This window comes from Eubalaena glacialis, chromosome 8, assembly GCF_028564815.1.
Source record: "Eubalaena glacialis isolate mEubGla1 chromosome 8, mEubGla1.1.hap2.+ XY, whole genome shotgun sequence".
NCBI classification, from domain to species: Eukaryota; Metazoa; Chordata; class Mammalia; order Artiodactyla; family Balaenidae; genus Eubalaena; species Eubalaena glacialis.
The window spans coordinates 110,724,506-110,748,679 of record NC_083723.1 but is presented as its reverse complement, the minus strand read 5'-3'; the positions used below and the strand labels follow the sequence as shown (position 1 = coordinate 110,748,679).

The 24,174-nt window shown below is 36.9% G+C and overlaps 1 protein-coding gene across 1 annotated transcript in view; it reads right to left on the bottom strand.

Moving 5' to 3' along the window:
- Nucleotides 1-24,174, bottom strand: part of AGBL3 (AGBL carboxypeptidase 3) — a 120,813-nt gene that overhangs the window by 67,092 nt on the left and 29,547 nt on the right. The window contains 3 exon segments of the mRNA XM_061198260.1: nt 867-1,005; nt 3,947-3,966; nt 3,968-4,049. Coding sequence (XP_061054243.1) covers nt 867-1,005; nt 3,947-3,966; nt 3,968-4,049 — 241 coding nt within the window.

Below are 24,174 nucleotides of genomic sequence, written 5' to 3'. Positions count from 1 at the left end.
CCAATGTTTCTTTTTTTACATCAGACATATATTTCTGTTTTATATTAGATTCTAACTCTAGGAATCTGAAATACCTATCACTAAGAAAGGTTAAAAACATATATAAATTACTATGAGCATATGGATTACACAACTGTAAACTCTGAGAGGACAGGAACTATTTCATAACTTTGCATCCCCCATACTTAGTCATTGAAGATACTTAAATAAAGGCAAAAATAATTTCATTAGTATATTACTTATATATCTAACAATTTTACCTGGTTAGTTGACTTTTTTTACCAGGTACTTCCTATTCTATCAGCATTATGCACTTATTGTGTGTGTATATGTGTTTGTGTGTGTAGTTATAAACAGTGAACTAGGAATTGATGAATGTTGTAAAACCATGAGAGCCATTGAATCTAGGTGACGGGTATATGACAGTTAATGTAGAACTGTATTATGCTCTGTATTTAAGTGTATGTTTAAAATTTTTCATAAAAAATTTTTTAAAAAAGAATATCCTTGGATTGCAGGCATGTTCCCAAGCACGTTTTACAGAACACTCATCTGAAGAACTACTCCATTAAAAAGTTTGAGAAGCAGTGTGTGTGTGTGTGTGTGTGTGTGTATGTGTGTGTGACAATTCATATTGGCATACTGAAAATGTACATTACAGAAACCTGTTTAACTTTAATTCATAGTTCTCAAAATTGTTTGAATCCAGAACCTTCCATACCTACCCCCTTACAATAATCTCTAAGTAGCATCTATACTTCAAGGAATTATAGTTCAGTAAAGGATACTAAAACTAATGTATCTAATATAGGAAATAATAAATAGTTGACAGTCTAGCTCCTCAAATAAAAATAATTAAAACCTACACTTTGACTACCTTCTGTAGATTACCACTCTCAAACCTTGCTTCAAACATCAAAGTATCATCACAGTTATTCACAGGCTGCTTCAAGGGTGTTTGGTTGCCCCCAACTTGGGAATACACAAAACAAGGCTCTTTGTAGGCTGTTGAGAAACCATAAAGATATCAAGCCATAGCTAAAGTATATAGGCTATTCTGCATAGAGTTTGGAACTACAGTATAACTGAAGTGTCACTAAGGATTATAAATTTTAACATAATTTGACACTAGCATATAGGTTTATGTTGAAATAAGAAAGTCTAAGTATTTAGACTAGAAAAGCAATGCCTGAAATAAATTCATATATTTCTCACAGTAAAAATACTTACTCTACTTCTGGTTATAATGAAGTAATTGGTCCTGAAGTCATCTTTTCACTGTAAATGACTATAAAACTGGACAAAAAATATGAATTAACTGTTTTCATGCATTTGGACAACACTAAGACCAGAATTACATATGGTTCTTGAAAGAAGGTAAATACACGAAATAAGCCCATGTTTAATTCTTGTTTTCTTCCTGGGGGTACTTTTTACCTCTTAGGAAGATGGCACTTAAGGATAGCATAACAGTCATGTTGAGCTGAGGAGGCGAGATTGTTGCCTGGGGCTGCTGAAATTGGTACCCTGGGTACCAGAGAGAAGAACGTGACGTAGAGGGAGGGCTTCAATAGTCTACATGGTGGTTCCCCAGTCCTTGGCTGAAGGCTTGGCTCTACAAGCACAGGATAAGACTAAGGAAGATAGGACAGAGTGCTACTGTGGGACTGAGATACCAGAGGATAAACATTCTAGGATATATTGAAATTCCAACCTATCCAGAATACAAGGACTTCACTGAGCACCTCAGGCATTCAATCGTGACTCTAGAAAGGTTGTATATTAGGCATAAGAACCACATTCAGGAGTAAGGGCCATGACCTAGGACTAAGGACAAAATGAAAACAGACATGTTTTTATAAAAAAATAAACCAATCCCAAAGGAAGCAAAATGATTTGCCAGCAATTTAGCTGCCTACCAGAAAAAAATTCAACATAATTTTAAAAAACATAATACAAACTCCTACAATATAACTTTCACAATTTCCCACATATGATAAAAAAAATTATGAAGCACACAGAGAAGAAGGAAATGTGATCCAATAAATATTTAACAGACCCCAAGATAACTCAGATGGTACGATTAACAGAGACGAACTTTGAATATATGTTAAAATACTTAAAGGAAAAGATAGAGATAGTGAATAAACAGATCAAGTAATCTAAAAAAAAAAAGAAATGGAAACTATAAAAAGAATGAAATGAAAATTCTAGAAATAAAAAGTACAATAACGGAAATGAAAGATTTACCAGATGCGCTTAAGAGAAACTGAATATTGCAAAGGAAAGACTCAGTGAACTTAAAAACAAATGAATACAATTATCCAAACCCAAGGCCAGAGGAGAAAAAAAGAACAAAGACCCAGTGACATGTGGGAGATAGCTAGAAATCTACCATATGGAATTGGAGTTGGAATTCCAAAGGACAGAAGAGAAAGAATATTATGGAGAAAATATGTGAAGAAATAATGGCTGAAAATTTCTCAAATTCGGAAAAAAAAGAACCCTATTAAATTATGCATCCAAGAGGTTCAGCAAACTCCAAGCAGGATAAATATAAAGATAACCAAATCTAGGCAGGTCACAGTCAAATTGCTGAAAACAGCCAAACAGAAAAAAACACATCACATATAAGGAACAATGATATAAATTATGGCTGACTTTTTACTAAAGAGAACAGATGTCATGAGACAATGGAATAATATCTTTAAAGAAAGAAAAATATTTAAAAGAAAAAAATGTGAACCCAGAATTCTATATACTCAGTTGTATGGGGACTTCCTTCTCCTACAGCTACAGGTTTGGAAACCACTCTGTTCTCTTACCCCTTCAGGCCTAGGAGAAATAATGGTTCTGCTCTATTGACAATTCTATGTTGCTTCACCATCCCTTATTAGTCTCCCTTAATTCTGTCCACCCTTTTGTAAGTTATCCTTTCATTAAAGTTTCTTAAATTACTCTATGTATGCCATCCACTTCCTGACAAGACCTTGACCGACTCACCTCAGCTACTTAGATCTCATTTATGTGTGAAAGTTATGAGGTACATTAGCTGTATAAATATTTGAAATCAAATATAAAAAATCAGAGGTGCTTTTCTCACCCCAGTTGCTTAAAAATGCATGAGTATATGATTTCTGTAATTGCTTACTGTATAAGAAGGAATCCCCGTGAATTTCTCTGTTTTGCCAGCTCTTTAAATAAAATACATTTGCTTCCTGGAAGTCATCTTTAATATATAGTCTAAGATATTGGGTTGGCCAAAAAGTTCATTCCGGTTTTTCCATAGGATGTGACGGTGAAACTGTACAGGAGTCCCATACTTCCTTACGCTGGTGCTTCAGGGGCAGCACAGTTTAGAATATAGGTTGAGACTTCTATGTTTGATTATTAGCATACTCTATCATGAAGCAGAGATTCTGCATTACCAGAGCTCTCAAGGTGCAATTATTAATCCTGAGTGTTAAGAACACTTTCCTGAGATGTAATCTTAGATGTTATTTGCAATGTGGGATATTTTCCTCTTTTCAAGAATGCAGTCCCAAGAAATGCATCAAACTGGCATAATATGAAAATAAACCATCTGAAAGACTGCATGAACATGACCTATAGATGGAAAGGGAATGATAGTTGCAGAGCACTCCGCTGGATTTATCTTTGAAAACTGATGCAAAGCTTAATTCCATCTCAATAAGACTCTTCATTCTCATGGTCAACATGATGCTTTATCTTAAAGCAAGTTTGCATAAGCTGCAATATGCACCTTCAAGAACATAATTAGCACTGAATCAACATTTGGATTAATATGTAACCAGACATGTTTGTGGAGTCAGGGACTTCCTGGTAATTTGCAATTTCCACTATAAACAGCAGAACAAATATAACTAAGAGATTAGCCCAGGTACCAAGTTATTTTTTATAGCAACATGTCTCATTATGTACCCACCATCTTCAGCTAGGTAAACCATCTTCCTTGGAGCTTGGATAAAGGGTTTCTATATCCAGGCCTGTTGGGATGTACATTCGCTCAGTATTAGAAGGGGTCCAATCTGGAGAAAAAGAGAAAACAGAGGGATCTTCAAGATGGCAGAGGAGTAAGACGTGGAGATCACCTTCCTCCCCACAAATACATCTACACGTGGAACAACTCCTGCAGAACACCTACTGAACGCTGGCAGAAGACCTCAGACTTCCCAAAAGGCAAGAAACTCCCCATGTACCTGGGTAGGGCAAAAGAAAAAAGAAAAAACAGAGACAAAAAATAGGGACGGGACCTGCACCTCTGGGAGGGAGCTGTGAAGGAGGAAAGGTTTCCACACACTAGGAAGCCCCTTCACTGGCGGAGACAGGGGGTGGCGGGGGGGAAGCTTCAGAGCCACGGAGGAGAGCGCAGCAACAGGGGTGCGGAGGGCAAAGTGGAGAGATTCCCGCACAGAGGATCGGTGCTGACCAGCACTCACCAGCCTGAGAGGCTTGTCTGCTCACCCGCCAGGGCGGGTGGGGGCTTGGAGCTGAGGCTCCAGCTTTGGAGGTCAGACCCCAGGGAGAGGACTGGGGTTGGCTGCATGAACACAGCCTGAAGGGGGCTAGTGCGCCACAGCTAGATGGGAGGGGGTCCGGGAAAAACTCTGGACCTGCCTAAGAGGCAAGAGACCCTTGTTTCGGGGTGCACGAGGAGAGGGGATCCAGAGCACTGCCTAAACGAGCTCCAGAGACGGGTGTGAGCCACGGCTATCAGTGCGGACCCCAGAGACGGGCATGAGACGCTAAGGCTGCTGCTGCAGCCACCAAGAAGCCTGTGTGCGAGCACAGGTCACTATCCACACCTCCCCTCCCGGGAGCCTGTGCAGCCCGCCACTGCCAGGGTCCCGTGATCCAGGGACAACTTACCCGGGAGAACACATGGTGTGCCTCAGGCTCTTAAAATGTCATGCTGGCCTCTGCTGCCGCAGGCTTGCCCCGTATTCCATACCCTCCCTGCCCCCCGGCCTGAGTGAGCCAGAGCCCCCTAATCAGCTGCTACTTAAACCCTGTCCTGTCTGGGCAGGGAACAGATGCCCTCAGGCAACCTACACGCAGAGGCGGGTCCAAATCCAAAGCTGAACCCCAGGAGCTGTGCGAACAAAGAAGAGAAAGGGAAATTTCTCCCAGCAGCCTCAGGAGCAGCGGATTAAATCTCCACAATCAACTTGATGTAACCTGCATCTGTGGAATACCCGAATAGACAACAAATCATCCCAAAATTGAGGCAGTGGACTTTGGGAGCAACTGTAGACTTGAGGTTTGCTTTCTGCATCTAATTTGTTTCTGGTTTTATGTTTATCTTAGTTTAAAATTTAGAGCTTATTGTCGTTGGTAGATTTGTTTATCAAATCTGGTTGCACTCTTCCTTTTTTTAAATTTATATATGTATTTTTTCCTTTTTTTCTTTTTGCGAGTGTGTATGTTTCTTCGTGTGATTTTTGTCTGTATAGCTTTGCTTTTACCATTTGTCCTAGGGTTCTGTCTGTTTTTTTTTTTTTCTTGGTATAGTTTTTAGCGCTTGTTATCATTGGTGGATTTGTTTTTCGGTTTGGTTGCTCTCTTTATTTTTATTACTTTTGTTTTTAATATTTATTTTTTATTTTAATAACTTTATTTTGTTTTACTTTCTTTCTTTTTTTTTTTTCCCTCCCTTTCCTCCCTTTTCATCTGAGCCGAGTGGCTGACAGGGTCTTGGTGCTCTGGCTGGGTGTCAGACCTGAGCCGAGTTCAGGACACTGGTCTACCAGAGACCTCCCTGCCCCACATAATATCAAACGGTGAAAGCTCTCCCAGAGATCTCCATCTCAATGCTAAGACGAAGCTCCACTCAATGACCAGCAAGCTACAGTACTGGACACCCTATGCCAAACAACTAGCAAGACAGGAACACAACCCCACTCATTAGCAGAGAGGCTGCCTAAAATCATAAGTTCACAGACACCCTAGAACACACGACTGGACGTGGTCCTGCCCACCAGACAGATAAGATCCAGCCTCATCCACAAGAATTCAGGCACCAGTCCCCTCCACCAGGAAACCTACACACCCCACTGAACCAACCTTACCCACTGGGGGCAGAAACTAAAAACAGTGGGAACTAGGAACCTGCAGCCTGCGAAAAGAAGACCCCAAACACAGTAACTTAAGCAAAATGAGTAAACAGAGAAATACACAGATGAAGGAGCAAGGTAAAAACCCACCAGATGAAACAAATGAAGAGGAAATAGGCAGTTTACCTGAAAAAGAATTCAGAGTAATGATAGTAAAGATGATCCAAAATCTTGGAAATAGATGGAGAAAGTATAAGAAATGTTTAACAAGGACCTAAAAGAACTAAAGAGCAAACAAACAATGATGAACAACACAATAAATGAAATTAAAAATTCTCTAGAAGGAATCAATAGCAGAATAACTGAGGCAGAAGAACAGATAACTGACCTGGAAGATAAAACAGTGGAAATAACTACTGCAGAGCAGAATAAAGAAAAAAGAATGAAAAGAATTGAGGACAGTCTCAGAGACCTCTGGGACAACATTAAATGCACCAACATTCGAATTATAAGGGTCCCAGAAGAAGAAGAGAAAAAGAAAGGGACTGAGAAAATATTTGAAGAGATTATAGTTGAAAACTTCCCTAATATGGGAAAGGAAATAGTCAATCAAGTCCACGAAGTGCAGAGAGTCCCATACAGGATAAATCCAAGGAGAAACACGCCAAAACACATATTAATCAAACTATCAAAAATTAAATACAAAGAAAAAATATTAAAAGCAACAAGCAAAAAGCAACAAATAACATACAAGGGAATCCCCATAAAGTTAACAGCTGATCTTTCAGCAGACTCTGCAAGCCAGAAGGGAGTGGCAGGACATATTTAAAGTGATGAAAGGGAAAAACCTACAACCAAGAATACACTACCCAGCAAGGATCTCATTCACATTTGACGGAGAAATTAAAACCTTTACAGAGGTCTTCCCTGGTGGCACAGTGGATAAGAATCCACCTGCCAATGCAGGACACATGGGTTCGAGCCCTGGTCCAGGAAGATCCCACATGCCACGGAGCAGCTAAGCCTGTGCGCCAAAACTATTGAGCCTGCACTCTAGAGCCCGTGAGCCACAACTACAGAAGCCCATGCGCCGCAACTACTGAAGTCCGCGCACCTAGAGCCCATACTCTGCAACAAGAGAAGCCACCGCAATGAGAAGCCCAGGCACCACAACGAAGAGTAGCCCCAGCTTGCCACAACTAGAGATAGCCCGTGTATAGCAATGAAGACCCAACGCAGCCAAAAATAAATTTTAAAAAACCTTTACAGTAAAGCAAAAGTTCTTTAAGAGAATTCAGCACCACCAAATCAGCTTTACAACAAATGGTAAAGGAACTTCTCTTGGCAGGAACACAAGAAAAGGAAAAGACCTACAAAAACAAACCCAAAACAAGTAAGAAAATGGTAATAGGAACATACATATCAATAATTACCTTAAATGTAAATGGAGTAAATGCTCCAAACAAAAGACACAGACTGGCTGAATGGATACAAAAACAAGACCCATATATATGCTGTCTACAAGAGACCCACTTCAGACCTAGGGACACATACAGACTGAAAGTGAGGGGATGGAAAAAGATATTCCATGCAAATGGAAATCAAAAGAAAGCTGGAGTAGCAATTCTCATATCAGACAAAATAGACTTTAAAATAAAGACTATTACAAGAGACAAAGAAGGACACTACATAATGATCAAGCGATCACTCCAAGAAGAAGATACAACAATTGTAAAAATTTAGGCACCCAACATAGGAGCACCTCAATACATAAGGCAAATGCTAGCAGCCATAAAAGGGGAAATTGACAGTAACACAATAATAGCAGGGGACTTTAACACCCCACTTTCACCGATGGACAGCTCATCCAAAATGAAAATAAATAAGGAAACACAAGCTTTAAATGACATATTAAACAAGATGGACTTAAGTGGTATATATAGGACATTCCATCCCAAAACAACAGAATACAATTTCCTCTCAAGTGCTCATGGAACTTTCTCTAGGATAGATCATATCTTGGGTCACAAATCAAGCCTTGGTAAATTTAAGAAAATTGAAATCGTATCAAGTATCTTTTCCGACCACAACACTATAAGACTAGATATCAATTATAGGAAAATAATCTGTAAAAAATACAAACACATGGAGGTAAATAAAACACTACTAAATAACCAAGAGATCACTGAAGAAATCAAAGAGGAAATCAAAAAATACCTAGAAACAAATGACAATGAAAACACGATGACCCAAAACCTATGGGATGCAGCAAAAGCAGTTCTAAGAGGGAAGTTTATAGCAATACAATCCTACCTCAAGAAACAAGAAACATCTCAAATAAACAACCTAACCTTACACTTAAAGCAATGAGAGAAAGAAGAACAAAAAGTTAGCAGACGGAAAGAAATCAAAAAGATCAGACCAAAAATAAATGAAAACGAAATGAAGGAAATGATAGCAAAGATCAATAAAACTAAAAGCTGGTTTTTTCAGAAGATAAACAAAATTGATGAACCATTAGCCAGACTCATCAAGAAAAAAAGGGAGAAGACTCAAATCAACAGAATTAGAAATGAAAAAGGAGAAGTAACAACTGACACTGCAGAAATACAAAGCATCATGAGAGATTACTACAAGCAACTATATGCCAATAAAATGGACAACCTGGAAGAAATGGACAGATTCCTAGAAAAGCACCATCTTCCAAGACTGAACCAGGAAGAAATAGAAAATGTAAACAGACCAATCAGAAGCACTGAAATTGAGACTGTGATTAAAAATCTTCCAACAAACAAAAGCCCAGGACCAGATGGCTTCACAGGCGAATTCTATCAAACACTTAGAGAAGAGCTAACACCTATCCTCCTCAAACTCTTCCAAAATACAGAAGAGGGAGGAACACTCCCAAACTCATTCTACGAGGCCACCATCACCCTGATACCAAAACCAGACAAAGATGTCACAAAGAAAGAAAACTACAGGCCAATATCACTGATGAACACAGATGCAAAGATCATCAACAAAATATTAGCAAACAGAATCCAACAGCACATTAAAAGCATCATACACCATGATCAAGTGGGATTTTTCCTAGGAATGCAAGGATTCTTCAATATATGCAACTCAATCAATTTGATACACCATATTAACAAATTGAAGGATAAAAACCATATGATTATCTCAACAGATGCAGAAAAAGCTTTCAACAAAATTCAACACCCATTTATGATAAAAACCCTCCAGAAAGTAGGCATAGAGGGAATTTACTCAATATAATAAAGGCCATATATGACAAACTCACAGCCAGAATCATTCTCAGTGGTGAAAAACTGAAATCGTTTCCACTAAGATCATGAACAAGACAAGGTTGCCCACTCTCACCACTATTATTCAACATAGTTTTGGAAGTTTTAGCCACAGCAAACAGAGAAGAAAAAGGCATAAAAGGAATCCAAATTGGAAAAGAAGAAGTAAAACTGTCACTGTTTGCAGATGACATGATACTATACATAGAGAATCCTAAAGCTGCTACCAGAAAACTACTAGAGCTAATCAATGAATTTGGTGAAGTAGCAGGATACAAAATTAATACACAGAAATCTCTTGCATTCCTGTACACTAATGATGAAAAATCTGAAAGAGAAATTAAGGAAACACTCCTATTTACCACTGCAAGGAAAAAGAGTAAAATACCTAGGAATAAACCTATCTAAGGAGACAAAGGACCTCTATGCAGAAAACTATAAGACACTGATGAAAGAAATTAAAGATGATACAGACAGATGGAGAGATATACCATGTTCTTGGATTGGAAGAATCAACATTGTGAAAATGACTATACTACCCAAAGCAATCTACAGATTCAATGCAATCCCTATCAAACCACCAATGGCATTTTTCACAGAAGTAGAACAAAAAATTTCACAATTTGTATGGAAACACAAAAGACCCCAATAGCCAAAGCAATCTTGAGAAAGAAAAATGGAGCTGGAGGAATCAGGCTCCCTGACTTCAGACTATACTACAAAGCTACAGTGATCAAGACAGTATGGTACTGGCACAAAAAACAAATATAGATCAGTGGAACAGGAGAGAAAGCCCAGAGATAAACCCACACACATATGGTCACCTTATCTTTGATAAAGGAGGCAAGAGTATACAATGGAGAAAATACAGCCTCTTCAATAAGTGGTGCTGGGAAAACTGGACAGCTACATGTAAAAGAATGAAATTAGAACACTCCCTAACACCATACACAAAAATAAACTCAAAATGGATTAAAGACCTAAATGTAAGGCCAGACACTATCAAACTCTTAGAGGAAAACACAGGCAGAACACTCTATGACATAGATCACAGCAAGATCCTTTTTGACCCAGCTCCTAGAGAAATGGAAATAAAAACAAAACTAAACAAATGGCACCTAATGAAACTTAAAAGCTTTTGCACAGCAAAGGAAACCAGAAACAAGACGAAAAGACAACCCTCAGAATGGGAGAAAATATTTGCCAACGAAGCAACTGAGAAAGGATTAATTTCCAAAATATACAAGCAGCTCATGCAGCTCAATATCAAAAAAACAACCCAATCTAAAAATGGGCAGCAGACCTAAATGGACATTTCTCCAAAGAAGACATACAGATGGCCAACAAACACATGAAAGGATGCTCCACATCACTAATCATCAGAGAAATGCAAATCAAAACTACAAAACTACAATAAGATATCACCTCACACGGGTCAGAATGGCCATCATCAGAACAGCAACAAACAATAAATGCTGGGGAGGGTGTGGAGAAAAGGGAACCCTCTTGCACCCACTGTTGGTGGGAATGTAAATTGATACAGCCAATATGGAGAACAGTATGGAGGTTCCTTAAAAAACTAAAAATAGAACTACCATACGACCCAGCAATCCCACTACTGGGCATATACCCTGAGAAAACCATAATTCAAAAAGAGTCATGTACCACAATGTTCATGGCAGTACTATTTACAATAGCCAGGACATGGAAGCAACTTAAGTGTCCATCAACAGATGAATGGATAAAGAAGATGTGGCAGATATATACAATGGAATATTACTCAACAATAAAAAGAAACGAAATTGAGTTATTTGTAGTGAGGTAGATGGACCTAGAGACTGTCATACAGAGTGAAGTAAGTCAGAAAGAGAAAAACAAATACCATATGCTAACACATATATGGAATATTAAAAACAAAAAAGTGGTTCTGAAGAACTGAGGGCAGGACAGGAATAAAGATGCAGATGTAGAGAATGGACTTGAGGACACGTGGAGGGGGAAGGGTAAGCTGGGACGAAGTGAGAGAGTGGCATGGAAATATATACACTACCAAACGTAAAATAGATAGCTAGTGGGAAGCAGCCGCATAGCACAGGGAGATCATCTCGGTGCTTTGTGACCACCTAGAGGGGTGGGATAGGGAGGGTGGGAGGGAGGGAGATGCAAGAGGGAAGAGATATGGGGACATACGTATATGTATAACTGATTGACTTTGTTATAAAGCAGAAACTAACACACCACTGTAAAGCAATTATACTCCAATAAAGATGTTTAAAAAAAAAAAAGTGTTCCTTTCACAAGATTAATTTATGTTCCACTTTTCAATGCTGAATAAAAGGTTCAGAATAAGTGATGGGCCAGATTTGGCCCATGGGCCATGGTTTATTACTACAGAGAGCCTGAACTCTAAGCCATTTTGGTATATGTGTTAGCTTTTCCTACATAAGAAACCTCCCCAAAACTTAGTGACATAAAACAAGAATTTATTTATCTCAGCTGGGTGATTCTTCGGGTATTGGTTAGGTTTACTCATGTATGTTGATCAGCTGCAGGTTTGGCTGGGGGCTGGCTGATCTAGGATAACCTCAGCTCATCTCTGCTTCACTCTCATTATCCAGAAAGCTAGCTAGGAATTGTTCCATAGTGGGTGGACAGGGTTTAGGAGAAAGCAAAAGTGTATAGTCTCTTGAAGCCTAGGTCAACACTGGCATGCTATCATTTCTGCCCCACTCAAACTGGCTAAAGCAAGTCACAAGGCCATCTCAGATTCAAGGGATGGGGCCACCTCTTCATGGAAGGAGATGCAAAATGGTATTTCAAAGGGTAAGGATACATGGATGGAGAATTGTGGCTACTTTTAAAATTGAGTAAAATTTACATATTACATATAATGCAATGTACAGATTTTAACTGTACAGTTCAATGAGTTTAAAAAATATATAATCATGGGCTTCCCTGGTGGCGCAGTGGTTGAGAATCTGCCTGCCAATGCAGGGGACACAGGTTCGAGCCCTGGTCTGGGAAGGTCCCACATGCTGCGGAGCAACTGGGCCCGTGAGCCACAACTACTGAGCCTGCGCGTCTGGAGCCTGTGCTCCGCAACAAGAGAGGCCACAACAGTGAGAGGCCTGCGCACTGCGACGAAGAGTGGCCCCCGCTTGCCACAACTAGAGAAAGCCCTTGCACAGAAACGAAGACCCAACACAGCCAAAAAATAAAAATAAATTAAAAAAAAAAAGTGCAGTTCCATCACATTTAAAAAAAAATATATATATATATATATATAATCATGTAACCAATACACCTATGAAGGTATAGAACATTTTTATCATCCTGGAAAGTTCCCTCTTGCCCTTTCCAAGTCGAGCCCCACCACCCACCTCCAAAAACCACTGATTTCTGTCACCATGAAGCGGTTTGCCTGTCCTACAACTTCCTATAACTGGAATCATATATCATGTAGTCTTCCGTTTTTAGCCTCTCTTACTCAGTGTAATGTTTCTGGAATTCATCCATGTCGTGTTTACCAGGGTTTTTTTTTCCTTTTTATTGTTGATATGTATGCCATTGTATGGCTTATACATAGTTTGGTTATCCATTCTCCTACTGATGGACTTCTGAGTTGTTTCCAGTTTTTGGCTATTGTGAATAAATATGAAAATGAAAATTCATATGCAACTATTTTTGAGGGCATATATTTTAATTTCTCTAATATAAATACCTAGGAGTGGAACTGCTGGTCACAGGGTAGACATATATTTTCCTTTGTTAAAAAAAAAAACCCAAAACCTGCCAAATCTTTTTTCAAGTGGTTACACAATTTTACACTCCCACAAACAATGTATTAGAGTTCCAGTTCTACATTCTATTATTTGGAGTTGTCAGCCTTTTTAAATTAAAAAAAACTTTCGCCATCCTAGATGTAAAGTCATGTGTCATTGTGATTTTAATTTTCATTTCCCACGCTGAACGCTTTTCCACATGTTCTTTAGCCATTATATATCTTCCTTTGAAGCAATGTTTGCTCAAGTCTTTTGCCCATTTTTTAGTTAGGTTTTTTCTTTTTAATATTGATTAGTAGAAATTCTTCATATATTCTGCATACAAGTCCTTTGTTGGATATGTGTTGGGAATATTTTCTTACAGACTGTGGCTTGCCTTTTCATTTTATTAACTGTGTCTTTTGCCGAGAATTTTTATTATTGATGAAGTCACATTTATTAATATTTTCATTGTTTCCTTTTTCTTTCAGGAGCACTCTAAGGCACTGTTGCCTTATTCTATGGTTATGAAGATATTGCCCTATGCTTTCTTCTAGGAGCTTTAAAACGTTAACTTTTATGTTTAGGTCTATGATCTATCTTAAATTAATTTTTGGTGTATTAAGTGAGATAGAGGTCAAGGTTTATTTTTTTCTACATGGATACCAAGTCATTACAGCACAAATTATTGAAAAGACTTTCCTTATTCTCACTGGATGGCTTTGGTGCCTTTGTCGAAAATCATTTGGTCCATTTCTGGATTCTATTCTGTTGCCCTGTTGTATTTACCTATCTTTTTTTTGCCAATTATTTGTGCTCACTTTTTAAATCTACCAAAACATACTTCTATCTATAGCTCGCATGGCCAGAAACAAACCAAATGTTTAAACAAAATGTTTTTTCGGAATTATACTTATGAAAAGTACAAAAACAAAGGAATACAGTTCAGTGATTTACCACAAAGCAAATACCACTCAGGTCAAGAATTATTACATTGCAAGCACCACAGGTGCCCCACTCATGTCCCCTTCTAATCACTACCTTTAAAGGTAACCACTAGCCTTATTATAATGTAATCACTTCATTATTTTCCTTTATAATTTTACAACCTAAGTATTCACATATATGCATATATATATAATATATAGTTTATAGCTACAGAAATATACACATGAAACTATAGTTTTGTTTTGCCTACTTTTGAACTTTACATACTGGGTTGGCCAAAAAGTTTGGGTTTTTCCGTAAGACGTTCCATAACATCTTATGGAAAAACCCAAACGAAGCTTTTGGCCAACCCAATAAATTGAATTACATAGTATATATTCCTCTGTGCCTTTTTTGACATATATTTGTGAAATCAGTCCATCTTGTGGCATGTGGCTGTAATTTGTTCATTTTCATCGCTATATAATAGGCAACTTATAAAAATGTTACAATTTATTTATCAATTTCTACTTATAATGGACATTGGGGCTGCGTTGATTTGGGGATATTATGAACAACAGTGCTACAGACAGCTTTATACATGTTCCTTGGAGCATATGTGCCCACATTTCTCTCAGGTATATAACTGGGAGTAAGAATTCTAGATCATAGGGCATGTATAGCTTCAATTTTAGTAGATAATACAAGGCTGTCAGCCAAAGTGGTTATACCAACTTACATACCCACCAGCAGTTATGAAGGTTGTAGCTGCTCCACATTCTCATCAATGTTTAGTACAAGTTAAAATTTAGTCTCCTATGACTTCTAAGAAACAGTACTCAGCCTTGTTAATAATCAGGGAAATGCAAGTTAAAAACACGAGACACCACTTCATAATAAGGTTCAGTGATATATTTATTGGCCATTTGGATATCCATTTTAATAAAGTGCCTGTTCAAGTCTCTTGCCCAAGTCTCTTGTTTACTTCAAGTCTCTTGTTTACCTGGTAAACACAACATGGATGAATTCCAGAAACATTACACTGAGTAAGAGAGGCTAAAAACGGAAGACTACATAATATATGATTCCAGTTATAGGAAGTTGTAGGACAGGCAAACCGCTTCATGGTGACAACTGGGTTGTCTTTTATTATTTGTATAAGGGCTTTGTATATTCTAGATGTGACCTCTTTGACAGTTACATATTGCAAACTGCAAATATATTATTCCAATCTATAGGTTGCCTTGGGTTTTTTTGTTTTTTGTGGTTTTTTTTTTTTGATGTACTAAAGTTCTTAATTTTGCTACAGTCAAAATTTTCAAACCTTTCCCTTATGGTTAGCATATTTTGTGTTCCATTTTATTCTTTCCCAATTCCAAGATCATGAAGATATTCTCCTGTATTATTTTCGGGAAGTTTTGTTGTTTTGCCTTACACATTTACATCTAGAATCCACTTGCATTGACTTTTGTGTACAGTATGAGAGTGGAGTGAGTTTTCATTTTTAAAATATGGAAATCCAATTATTCTAGTACTATTCACTGAAAAGACTACCTTTTAATTATTCTTCTGAAGTTCCACTTTTGTTATAAATCAGGTGTCCATTTCATCACTTTCCAAAAAACCCTGTACCCTTTGGCTATCACTCCCTAATCCCCTAGCCTTCAAGCCTCTAGGCAACCATTAATCTACTTTCTGTATCTATGTATTTGCCTATTCTGCACATTTCATATAAATGGAAACACATAACATCTGTCCTTTTGTGTCTGGCTTCTTTTACTTAATGTTTTCAAGGTTCATCCGTGTTGTAGCATTTATCAGTACTTCGTTCCTTTTTATGGACAATTAATATTCCATGTGGATATATAATACCACATTTTGTTTATCCATTCATCCATTGAGGGACATTTGGGTTGTTTCCACCTTTGGCTATTGTGAGTAATGTTGGCATATTAACACTCATGTACTTTTTTTTGGACATGTGTTTTCATTTCTCTTAGGTGGAACTGCTGGGTCAAATGGTAACCCTGATAAACTTTCTAGAGAAGTGCCAAACTGTTTTCCAAAGTGGCTGCAAGATTTGAGGGTTCTGATTTCTCTTCAACATTTGTTACCTGATTTTGATTCTAGTCAGCCTAGTGATTGTAAAGTGGTATCTCACTGCGGTATTAATTTGCATTGCCCTGGTGACTAAAGATGATGAACATCTTTTCATGTGTTTACTGACCATGTGTTTATCTTCTTTAGAGAAATGTCTATTCAGATCCCTTGCCACTCTTAAATTGGGTTGTCTTTCATCGTGAGTTACAATAGTTCTATATGTTCTTTACAAGTCCTTTATCAGATACAATCGTTTGCAAATATTTTCTCCAATTCTTTGGGTCGTATTTTCACTTTTTTGATAGTTTCCTTTGTAGCATGGAAGTTTTAAATTTTGAAAAAGTCCAATTTATTCATTTTCCTTGTTTTTGTTGCTTATGCTTTTGGTGTTATAGCTAAGAATCCATTGCCAAACCCAAGATCATAGAGATTTAGCTCTGTTTTTTTCTAAGAGCTTTATAGTTTTGGCTCTTACATTTAGGTCTTGATCCATTTTGAGTTAATTTTTTATATGGTGTGAGGTAAGGGGTCAAACTTATTCACATTGCAAGTGGCTGTATAGAGTGGCAAAAGCAGATATCCTTGTCTTTTTAGATCTTACAGGGAAAGCATCCAGTCTTTAACCATTAAGTATATTAACTGTGGGATTTCATAGATGCTCTTTATCATGTTAAGGATGCTCCCTTCTTTTCCTAATTTTTTTTTTTTCAAGAGAAAGGGCATTGGATTTTTTTTTTAATGCTTTTTCTGTATCTATGGAGATGATCTTGTGGTATATGGTTTTTATTCTATTGATATGCTATATTACATTCATTGATTTCATTACATCAGTTACATTAGTTGATTTCTGGATACTAAACTAACCTTGACTTTTTGGATAAATTCTACCTGGTTATAGTGTATAATTCTTTTTATTTGTTGCTGGATTCAGTTTTCTAGTATTTTGTTGAGGAATTTTGCATCTATATTCATAATTGACATTGGTCTGTAGTTTTCTTGTGCTGTCTTTGTCTGGTTTTGTAACCAGGGTAATATTGGTTTCACAGAATCACTTGGGAAGTTTTCCTTCCTCTTCTATTTTTTGGAAGAGTTTGTAAAGAATTGGTAGGAACTGTTTGGTAGAACATTCCAAACATTAAATGTTTGGTAGAATTCAGCAATAAAATCATCTGGGCTTGGGCTTTTCTTTGTTGCAGTTTTTCTGTTATTAATTCAATTTCTTTACTTGCTATATGTCTATTTAGACTTTCCATTTTCTCTTTAGTCAGTTTCAGTAGTTTGTATCTTTCCAGGCATCTGTCCATTTCATCTAAGTTACCTAATTCATTGGCATTCCTTATTAGTCTGTATCTGGTTTTAATCTAATTTGATAATTACCATCCTCTTAGTTTTCTGGCACAGTCTTCTCAGCACAGTTACATAAGCCTCAAAGTTTAGAGTACTCAAGCATGTAGAAGTGTTCTCAATTATAGCAGTGATTGTGTTTTGCACTTGAGTCATCTGCCACAAACTTATATGATTTCTCCTAAACAAGGGTATCCAAAATGTAGGCATTCCTCCAAAAGGCTTCACAGCACATCAAAAAGTGCAGCAGTGCTAAGGAGCCACTTTATTTTGTCTTAAGTGGTTGATATCAAAGATGACTGTCTCATAAGGCATATTAAGTGACATTGTTAAGTAACTGCCAGGATAAGCCATTTCTACATGCAGTATCAAGTACTAGTTCAAGTTACTTCACTGTTACATGAATGAAAGAACATTTAGGAGTAGAGGGCCCTGCAAAATTACAGTTGTTGCATATACTGCTAGTTGCCCTCCCAACATTCATTCTTTCTTGTTTTTACTAGCAAAAACCCGTCTTTATCAGGTTGGTAATGAGCTCCACTAAAAATCTCAATTTTCCAGGCATAGCTGTGGCTAGGAGTAGATACATAATATAATGCTAACCAATGACACGTAAAAAGAAAACTACTTGCAAAATTTTTGTGACATGTTTTTCTCATAAAAAGGGAAAGAATCAGGTAGCATGCACACTTAACCTTTGTTTTTCTTCTTCCATTTATATTTTCTTTCTCTTAACAGGATCTTTCATAAAGCAAAAGTTTTAAATTTTGATGAAGTCCAATTTATCAAGTTTTCACTTTATTGTGGTTTTTTGTTTTTGTTTTTGTTTTTTAATATTTTTGGCCATGCCATGCAGCATGTGGGATCTTAGTTCCCCAACCAGGGATCGAACCCACGCCCCTTGCATTAGAAGCATGGAGTCTTAACCACTAGACTGCCAGAGAAGTCCCTATTAATTGTGTTCTTGCTGACAATTCTAAAGACTCTTTGCCTAGCTCTAGATTGTGAAGAATTTCTATTTTAAAAAGTTTTATATTTTACATTTAAGCCTGTGATCCATTTTGAATTAATTTTTTGTATTCAGTGCTAGACTTAGATTGAAGTTCATTTTTTCTTTTTTTTTTTCACCTGTGGTTGTCCAACATTTGTTGAAAATGCTAACTTTCTGCCATTGAATTGCTTTTTCACTTTTGTCAAAAATTACTTGGGCATATTTGTGTGGCTCTGCTTTTGGGCTCTCTATTCTGTTCCACTTATCTATGTATATATCCCTCCACTAATACCACAGGGCCTTGACCACTGTAGCTACATAAAAGTTCTTGAAATCAGATAAGCTTAATGCTCCCACTTTATGCTTCTTTTCAAAATTATTTTAGCTATTCTAGTCATTTTACCTTTCCAGGTAAATTTGTCTATATCTTAAAAAAAAGTCTTGATAGGAATTGCCTGGAACCCGTATATCAATTTGGGAAGAACTGACACCTTTACTAGATTGAGTTTTCCAATCAATGAACATGGTATATTTCTTGATTTATTTAGATCTTCTTTGATTCCTTTCATTAGCATTGTGTAGTTTTAAGCATTCAAGTCTTGTAGATGTTTTATTAAATTTACACCTAAGTATTTAAGTTTTCTGAGTGATTATAATGATAATGTTGTATATTGTGGTAGGGGTTTGGATTACACAGATGTATGCATTTGCTAAAATTCACTCACTGATACACTTAGATTTGTGCATTTCATTTAATGTAGAGTTTACCTCAAAATAGAAAAAGAATCACAAACAAAGACTTAACTTAAAGGAGAAATGTAAGAATGTCTACAATTTACTTCGAAATAAATTGAAAGAGGTGTCCCTCTTCTTGCTCTGGGCCGATAATTTGTGGGAGTTTCTATTAATGAACTTGATCAGACATCTGGTTCTTACTTCAGGACCATCTCACCTAAAATACTCACTCTTTCCTCTTAAATAAGACATCTTGATGGACTAATGACTAATCAGCCCATGCTCACACATAACTGTGATTTCATGCATTTGGTATTTTTTAATTTTTAAGGGATGCTATGACTCAACTATGGCCGTCTGAGGCCTTAACACAGTCAAATAAATTGTAGCTGAACTTTAATTGAATATTATTTACCAACATTATCAACCATAAGGTGTTATTCAGTCAGTGGTTACAGGACATAAGGATAATTGCAGACACACATACATGTACACATATATGCATACGAACAGGTAAAGGACCTGTTTAACAAACCCCCTTTACCCCCCACTAAATCCCATGCTCTGCATCCCTATAATGCCCTGTCAAGCCCCCAAAACAAGGCAAAAACACACAAGTACACAGAACTTAGCCATCTACCCAATAACATGGACAACTTAATGCCCAAGATTAGACAGACCTAGAAAATAAACCCCAATCGTACCAATAAACTACTCATTCACCATTTATATAGACAGACATCTCCCTAGATCTACCGACCATTTTAATCAAAATTTTAACACTAAATCTAACATAAATCACATAAAACAACTATATACATGTTACTTCAATGTGTGAAAACAACTTGTTAACGTAGCTTAAAACCTTAAAGCAAGGCACTGAAAATGCCTAGATGAGTTTACTAACTCCATAAACACATAGGTTTGGTCCCAGCCTTTCTATTAGTTTTTAATAAAATTACACATGTAAGCATCCACACCCCAGTGAGAATGCCCTCTAAATCATTAAGATTAAAAGGAGAAGGCATCAAGCACATTAACATTAGTAGCTCATGACGCCTTGCTTAACCACACCCCCACGGGAAGCAGCAGTGATAAAAATTAAGCCGTAAACAAAAGTTCGACTAAGTTATACGAACAAGGGTTGGTAAGTTTCGTGCCAGCCACCTCAGTCATACGATTAACCCAAATTAATAGAAATATGGTGTAAAGCGTGTTAAAGAGTTACATAAAATAAAGTTTTAATTAAGTCATAAAAAGCCGTAACTAAAATAAAAGTAGACTACGAAAGTGACTTTAGTATTTCCTGACCCAAACTGGGATTAGATACCCCACTATGCTTAGCCCTAAACCCAAATAATTACACGAACAAAATTATTCGTCAGAGTACTACTAGCAGCAGCTTAAAACTCAAAGGACTTGGAGGTCCTTCACAGCCCTCTAGAGGAGCCTGTTCCATAATGGATAAACCCTGCTAAACCTCACCAACCCTGGCTAATCCAGTCTATATACCGCCATCTTCAGCAAACCCTAAAAAGGAATGAAAGTAAGCATAATTATTACACATAAACACGTTAGGTCAAGGTGTAACCTATGGGATGGGAAGAAATGGGCTACATTTTCTACTTCAAGAATATATTTTCACCACATTTTAGTTTTAGTTTATGAAAACTAAAAACCAAAGGAGGATTTAGTAGTAAATTAAGAATAGAGTGCTTAATTGATTAAGACCATGAAGCACGCACACACCGCCCGTCACCCTCCTCAAGTATTATAATAATTTCCTATAATCTATTAGCAAATACTAATCATATGAGAGGAGACAAGTCATAACAAGCTAAGCACACTGGAAAGTGTGCTTGAATAAATCAAAGCATAGCTTAAAAAAAGCACCTAGTTTTCACCTAGTAGATTTCATAATTTATGAATACTTTGAAATAAATCTAGCCCAACACCCCTTCCCATTCTACTAGTACAAGCAAACTAAATAAAACATTCACTCAACATTCAAAATAGGAGATAGAAATTTAAAATATCCCTGGCGCTACAGAGAAAGTACCATAAGGGAATGATGAAAGAAGCATTAAAAGTAACAAAAAGCTAAGTTTACCCCTTGTACCTTTCACATAATGATTTAACTAGCGAACATTTAACAAAGAGAACTTAAGTTAAATATCCCCAAACCAGACGAGCTACTTATGAACAGTTTATTAGAACAAACTCATCTGTGTAGCAAAATAGTGAGGAGATTCATAAGTAGAGGTAACAAGCCTAACGAGCCTAGTGATAGCTGGTTGTCCAGGAAAAGAATTTCAGTTCAACTTTAAAAATCACCAGAAACCTTTTATAAATTTTAATGTATTTTTAAATGTTAGTCTAAAAAGGTACAGCTTTTTAGAAATGGGTACAACCTTATCTAGAGAGTAAAAATAAGCAACACCATAGCTGGCTTAAAAGCAGCCACCAATTAAGAAAGCGTTCAAGCTCAACAATAATTTTACCTTAATACCAATAACAAGCAAATCAACTCATAGATTTATACTGGACTAATCTATTAACCAATAGAGGCGATAATGTTAATATGAATAACAAGAAGTATCCCTCCTTGCATAAGTTTACATCAGTAACTAATAATATACTGATAATTAACAGCAAATAAATACAACTCAACATTAAACTATTTATTAAACACACTATTAATCCAACAGCCATGCACCCAAAGAAAGATTAAAAAAAGTAAAAGGGACTCAGCAAACATAAACCCCGCCTATTTACCAAAAACATCACCTCTAGCATAACAAGTATTAGAGGCACTGCCTGCCCAGTGACAACTGTTAAATAGCCACAGTATCCTGACCAAAGGTAGCATAAACTTTTGTTCTCTAAATAAGGACTTGTATGAATGGCCACACAAGGGTTTTACTGTCTCTTAGTTTCAATCAGTGAACCTGACCTTCCCATGAAGAGGCGGGAATAACAAAATAAGACGAGAAGACCCAATGGAGCTTTAATTTATCAACCCCCCCCCAAAATAACTAAACCATCAAGGGATAACAAAAATTTATATGGGTTGACAACTTGGTTGGGGTGACCTCGGAGAACAAAAAAGCCTCCGAGTAATTAAAGTCTAGACTTACCAGTCAAAACATATTATCACTTATTGATCCAAAAAGCTGATCAATGGAACAAGCTACCCTAGGGATAACAGCACAATCCTATTCTAGAGTTCATACCGACAATAGGGTTTACGACCTCGATGTTGGATCAGGACACCCCAATGATGTAACTGCTATTAAATGTTCATTTGTTCAACGATTAAAGTCCTACGCGATCTGAGTTCAGACCAGAGTAATCCAGGTCGGTTTCTATCTATTATACATTTCTCCCAGTACGAAAGGACAAGAGAAATAAGGCCCACTTTAAAAAGTGCCTTAAAACTAATTAATGATATAATCTCAACTTAATTAACAGATACAAAACATCTACCCAAGACTAGGGTTTGTTAAGGTGGCAGAGCCCGGAAACTGCGTAAAACTTAAACCTTTACAACCAAAGGTTCAAATCCTCTCCCCAACAAAATGTTTATAATTAATATCTTAACACTTATTATCCCCATTCTTTTAGCTGCAGCATTCCTAACATTAATTGAACAAAAAATTTTAGGTTATATGCAACTTCGAAAAGGGCCAAATATCATAGGACCACACGGTCTAATACAACCCATTGCTGATGCAGTCAAGTTACTCAGTAAAGAATCACTACGACCAGCTACATCCTCCAATTCTTAGCAGAATACGCCAACATTATCATAATAAACATTTTCACAACAATCCTATTTCTAGGAGCATTCTATAACCCCTATATACCAGAGTTATACACAACCAACTTTACCATCGAAACACTATTACTAACAATCTCTTTCCTATGAATTTGAGCATCCTGTCCTTGATTTTGATACAATGAATTAATACATTTACTTTGAAAGAACTTCCTAGCACTAACGCCAGCCCGATGCATATGACACATTACCTATTACAATATCAAGCATCCATCAAGAAATATGTCTGATAAAAGAGTTACTTTGATAGAGTAAATAATAGAGGTTTAAATCATCTTATTTCTAGAATCATAGGAATTGATGATTAAGAATTCAAAATTCGTGCTACCACATTACACCATATTCTATAGTAAGATCAGCTAAATAAGCTATTGGGCCCTTACCCAAAAAATGTTGGTTTATACCCTTCCCGTACTAATAAATCCCATCATCTTTATCATCATCCTAACAACCATTATCTCAGGAACCATAATTGTAATAACCAGCTCCCACTGACTATTAATCTGAATCAATTTCGAAATAAATATACTAGCCATTATTCCCATTATAATAAAAAAATTTAACCCACGAGCTCTAGAAGCATCCACTAAATATTGCCTAACACAAGCTACCACATCAATATTACTTATAATAGCCGTTATCATTAACCTGTTATATTCTGGCCAATGAACCATTACAAAAATCTTTAATCCAACAGCATCGACAGTAATAACCATAGCCCTAACCATAAAACTAGGACTATCTCCATTCCACTTCTGAGTACCTGAAGTTACACAAGGCATCTCATTAATAGCAGGCTTAATCTTACTAACATGACAAAAACTTGCACCCCTGTCAGTATTATACCAAATCTCACCATCCATCAGCCTAAACCAAGTATTATCTATATCCATACTATCCATCATAATTGGGGGGTGAGGTGGATTAAACCAAACCCAACTACAAAAAATTATAGCTTACTCATCAATTGCTCACGTAGGATGAATATCAGCCATTATACTGTAAAACCTAACTATAACAACCCTAAACCTTCTAATTTATATTACAATAACATATTACAGCTCAGCTACCACTATACTATCGCAATCACACACATGAA